The sequence below is a fragment of the Impatiens glandulifera genome, chromosome 1 (genome assembly GCF_907164915.1).
Source record: "Impatiens glandulifera chromosome 1, dImpGla2.1, whole genome shotgun sequence".
NCBI lineage: Eukaryota > Viridiplantae > Streptophyta > Magnoliopsida > Ericales > Balsaminaceae > Impatiens > Impatiens glandulifera.
The window spans coordinates 309,348-314,534 of record NC_061862.1 but is presented as its reverse complement, the minus strand read 5'-3'; the positions used below and the strand labels follow the sequence as shown (position 1 = coordinate 314,534).

At 40.4% G+C, this 5,187-nt stretch overlaps 1 protein-coding gene across 1 annotated transcript; it reads right to left on the bottom strand.

Annotated features, from left to right (window-relative positions):
- Positions 1-996: 996 nt before the first annotated feature.
- LOC124920805 lies at positions 997-3,922 on the bottom strand. Its single transcript, XM_047461368.1, has 4 exons — positions 3,821-3,922; positions 2,533-2,625; positions 1,846-2,394; positions 997-1,668 (listed from the first exon to the last, which is right to left on the bottom strand). The coding sequence occupies exons 1-4, from the start codon at positions 3,920-3,922 to the stop codon at positions 997-999; spliced, it is 1,416 nt and encodes a 471-aa protein (XP_047317324.1).
- Positions 3,923-5,187: the final 1,265 nt, after the last annotated feature.

The window sequence follows — 5,187 nt, the reverse complement described above, 5'->3', positions numbered from 1 at the left end:
ACAGTCCAATCCCTTAACCGATTCGAGTTTTATGTGCATGACAATCAGTCCCATTTCAAAGTCAATTTGAAAGACATGAACTGCACTTGTAGAGTATTCAAAGTTTCGGGACTTCCTTGTACGCATGCAATGGCTGCTGCCCGTAGTCGGAATTTGGTTTCTTATGACTTCTGTTCAAGGTATTAATATCTAGCTCACGTGTTCATTCTGTTTAACCAATTAATAATTCGTTATATTTTCCCTACACACAGGTATTACACAACTGAGTGTTGGATAAATTCATATGCCGAGACATGTTATCCTCCCGGTGATGAAGAAAATTGGGATGTTCCCGAACATATCAAGCAACGTTCGTGTCTTAAACAAAATGTGAAGGTTAAGAAAGGCAGGCCACAAACAAAGCGTAGGTCATCCCAGGGTGAGGTCCGTAAGATCCCGAGACGATGCAGCTCATGTGCTGGGCTTGGACATAATAGGGCAACATGCAAAGCAGTTATGCCTGCACCATCTACTGCACGAGCTTCATCATCTAAGCAGCATGACTCATCATCTAAGCAGCATGACTCATCATCTCAACAATATGAACCTTTAGCTTGATAGATACTATGTTGTAATATATGTTGTTAATTGAACTATGGTACTGGTAGTAGTAGTATGTTGTTAATTCGGGTTTAATGTTTATGTTGTATGTTCTAGTAGTAGTAGTATATGAGTAGGGAAACGATGAGTATTAACTTAGCGAAACGGGAGTCACTTAGCGAAACGGGAGGCACTTAGCGAATCGGGAGGGACTTAGCGAAACGAAAAGTACTTAGCGAAACGAAGAGTACTTGGCGAAACGAAGGCTACTAACTTATCTTTTTTGTAGGTTGAAGGGTCAATTTACAATACATCAATTTACACAAAATAATTTACAATACATCATCCAACTTCCAAAATATTCATCAAGGTTTATAATACATCAAAATAAGTTATCCAATTTACACAAAATAATGTTTAAGGTTCCATAATCTGATGGAATAACCGGACCGCCATCTTCTGCCTAAAAAATCCCATGTTTTCTGAGGTCACATTGTGCACGGGTTGATTAGCGGTCAAGTGTTCCATGTACATTAGCGTGAAGACCCCACAATCCCCGCTCTCTGTTGCCCGTGGGACTTCTCCAACCTTAGCAGCAGCGGTTTTCACTTTGGGGTGTGGAAACCGTTTGTAAGTCATTGGTTGGATGGGGCCTTCGAAGTTGAAATTAGGATACCTTACCCTCTCACCGGGAGTGATTGTTTTGGCGAATATAATTGGAATCATGTCGCAGAAGGGTTTCAAATAAGGATCCAGATTCTTATAAAGATAGGCATCACAGTCGTACACGTCAATGCGGTACTTTTGAAGACGTGCTACACACAAAATCCAGTGTTTCTGGTTAATGTTCACTGGCATGTAGACATCGTCAATTGTTGACCATTCTGACATATATCTATGTGGTGCGCCCATATAATAGTCTTTGAATTCGTCGACTGGATATTTGGCAGGATCCTTAATAAAATCCCTGTGCAGTCGCCTGATTCTATCCGACAATACGCAATCCCCAATTGCCGCATGTGTATTTTTATATGTCTTGGGATAGCAGGAAATCCTTTTCCGCAGAAGATGGCAGAATGCATCGATTTCCTGCACAATGGGAGCATACAACATACATTCAGTACATATCAAACAACATTGACTAAGTACTTTGCGAAACGAAAAGTACTTTGCGAAACGAAGAGTACTTTGCGAAACGAAATGTACTTTGCGAAACGAAAAGTACTTTGCGAAACGAAGATTAATGAATTGATTTGAACGACTTACCGTGTCTTCAATACATGTAAGCCTTGTTACAACTCTAACCAACACTTCCTTCTTTGCTTGAACCGTATGTAAATCCGTTGTCGAATTATCGGTTTTTGGATCATCCAACCACGCCTTTACTTTATCAAGTAGCTCATCATCAAATTTTTGAAGGTGATTCACTTTCATAGGATCCTTTGTCTTGGGCATTTTTGACAAGGAAGGGTTGGTGTACGAGTCATCTTTTTTCGGCTTCCTCACTCTCCTCCCATAATTTCCTTTAGGAGGAGTATTGTATAACTGGATATCGTCATTGTCATCATTGTCATCATTTGCCTTCACATCCCCCACAGTCTTCTCATCCTTCACCTTCACTTTCAAATCCTTCAGTTTCAGATCAACCTCCACATCATCCACCCTAGCCACACCATCCAGCTTCTCACCGTCCTCCAATTTAGCCTCAACCTCTATCTTTACGTCCTCCACCTTCGCATCGTTGTCTTTTCGTTCATCCTCCACCTTCTCATCATCATCTACCTTCTCATCGTTGTCTTTTCTTTCATCCTCCACCTTCTCTTCATCATCGACCTTCTCATCGTTCTCCACCTTATCCTCATCCATCTTTTCATCATCATCCACCTTCTCATCGGTCTCCACCTTCTGTGCGTCCTCCACCTTCTCAACGTCCTCTTTTTGTTCATCCTCCACCTTCTCATTGTCCTCCATTACATCGTCTTTCCCATCAGTCCCATCATTCACCTTCTCATCATCCCCCACAGTCTCCTGCATCGCTATCATCTCCTACAAAATAGACAAAATTCACACTTAGCGAATCGACAACAAATAATTTGCGAAACGGAAACTACTTTGCGAAACGAAAAATACTAACTTAGCGAAACGGAAACTAATTTGCGAAACGAAAAATACTAACTTAGCGAAACGGAAACTACTTTGCGAAACGAAAAATACTAACTTAGCGAAACGGAAACTACTTTGCGAAACGAAAAATACTAACTTAGCGAAACGGAAACTACTTTGCGAAACGAAAAGTTCGCAGAATACCTCTTTCTTCTCCTCCTCCTGTTCAACCTTGCTCTTCTCAACTTCGACATCCTTCTTACAATCCTTAACCTGCAAAATAGGTACTGGTCAGATCAGATATGTACTTAACGAAATGAAATGTAAAATATCTCCATACCTCAGTATTCTTTTCCTCTTCGACCTTCACAGCCTTCTTAGAATCCTTCTTCTTACTCTTCTTCCTCTTTATATTCTCCTCCATATCATCTAATCTGGTTAATAATATGGACATCCTTTTGTTGGATTTTTCTAACAACTGTGTGGACATATTAAAAACCATCTTCTTGAACGACTCAACGTGAGTTTGTTGAGTTTCTTGGATTGTGATTTTTAGCTCTTTGATGAGCTCTGTTTTCATCTTTTTCATCTCCTCTTTCATCTCTATTTTCAGCTCCTCCTTCATCTCATTAAAATCACATCCAACAGTAGGTGTTGGAGCCCGAGGAGAAGGTGTGTCAGCCCGAGGACTTGAGGTCGCGGATGGGGGAGTAAGAATGCGGGCCGGAATCGATTCATAAGCAAGCTTCTTCTTCAAGTTGGCTGCTTCTTTAAGAGTAGCATCAGCCTTTCTCTTCCTCGTGGCAGGTTTGGGGGGAATCGGAGTAACTTCTTCATCTTCACTTTCATCATCTTCATCAAAATCATCTTTTATTACCTTCCCATCAGTAAAGCCCTCAAAAAAATCATCAGCTGTCTCGTCGATTTGCTCAAATACATCACCACTGTATAACCTCTTCTCCATGGAGGACTCTTCCATCTCAGTCACATCCGTGGTCTCTAGGGCAGTCTTTACCTCCATCGATGTGTTTTTCCTGTTGGAATGATAAAGTAACAACCTTGGGCGTAGAGGGTCATTAATCTGATTCCTTCTGGCGAATTTAGGGATAAAGTTTTCGATGACCTCATACGTCCACACTTGAAGTGCCAATGTGAACCCATAGATGTTATATGCAAAAGTAGCATAAGGATCTTCAGCCTTCTCCTTCTTGTCAAAAAATGAGGTACAGAGATGTTTCATGTTCTTGTTTAAACCCTTGAGGGTGGCTCTAAAGGTGACCTTCCCCCATGGATATTGGAAGAAAGTGTCCTTGTCTTCCACCATGTTGAGTATTTTTGGAAATATAACTCTTTTTGGGTCAAATGTGAATAGGTACTGGCAAATCAGTACTACCAGCCCCATCTTAAATGCATCTTCCTTGTCTTTGCATTTGAAAAAAGTCTTCTCGAAGTCGCACATTTTTACACTCATGCTCCCTTTAAAGTATTTAACCGAGAGAGGTGGACAACAGCGCAATTTTTCTAGGTCCAACTCAGGATAAACGCCGAAACATAGGCCGGTAACCAACGCATACTCCTTCATACCAAATACAAGCTTTTGCCCATTCACAGTGAAAGTTATCTCCTTGGAGTTTGAGCTTAACCTCCTCAACAACATTTGATGTACAATACTTCCTGAGAACTGCAGGAGGGGGGCTGTGAATAAGGATCTGAACTGGGTATTGTACACACTCTCCAGAAGATCCATTTCCTCGAACTTATTCACAATCTTCTTCAGGGTGAGGGCACTTTTCCACGAAATCCGACCGGGAAACTCAGTAACAGTTGTTTCTGCCATCTACAAAAGGAAACAACATCATCAAAAATGTTAGAACAAACACATACAACGTAGGTACTTAGCGAAACGGGAGGCACTTAGCGAATCGGGAGGCACTTAGCGAATCGGGAGGCACTTAGCGAAACGAGAGGGACTTAGCGAAACGAGAGGTCAACGAGCTCCAGCTAAGAGAAGATGGTTTGAATACGTTTTCGCTACTATATTTTAATAACGAAATCGAATTCAAACCATTCTCCTAGTTGGAGCTCGTAGTACTTAGCGAATCGTCAAGTACAAAATTTTTTATTGGTTTCATAGGTAATCTATCTCGTTTGACAAGGTATCAACAACAAAGTCATGGTTTTGAAAAGAACATGTGTTAGCAAAACAAACCCTATAATTTTACATGGAAACATTTAGATTCTTCAGAAAAAGTCTTTGAAGAAGCGATCGTTGAACTCCAGATAAGAGAAAATTGTTTGAAATTTATTTCTTTAGCTTAACGACTAACGAGATCAAAGTCAGCCAATCTTTGCTTATCTGGAGGTCAATGATAGATTCTTCAAAGGCATTTTCTAAAGAATCTAAATGTTTCCAATGTAAAATTAGAAGGTTTGTTTTGTTAACACATGTTCTCTTCATAACCATGTCAAATGAAGTTCATGATTAACTATAAATAACAAAAAATC

Coding starts and splice junctions, on each gene's coding strand:
- LOC124920805 (XM_047461368.1), bottom strand. CDS start 3,922: ATGAAACATCTCTGTACCTCATTTTTTGACAAGAAGGAGAAGGCTGAA. Junction 2,626..3,820: donor GGTTCACATTGGCACTTCAA/GTGTGGACGTAT, acceptor TCTATTTTGTAG/GAGATGATAGCGATGCAGGA. Junction 2,395..2,532: donor TAATGGAGGACAATGAGAAG/GTGGAGGATGAA, acceptor GATGAAGAGAAG/GTGGAGGATGAAAGAAAAGA.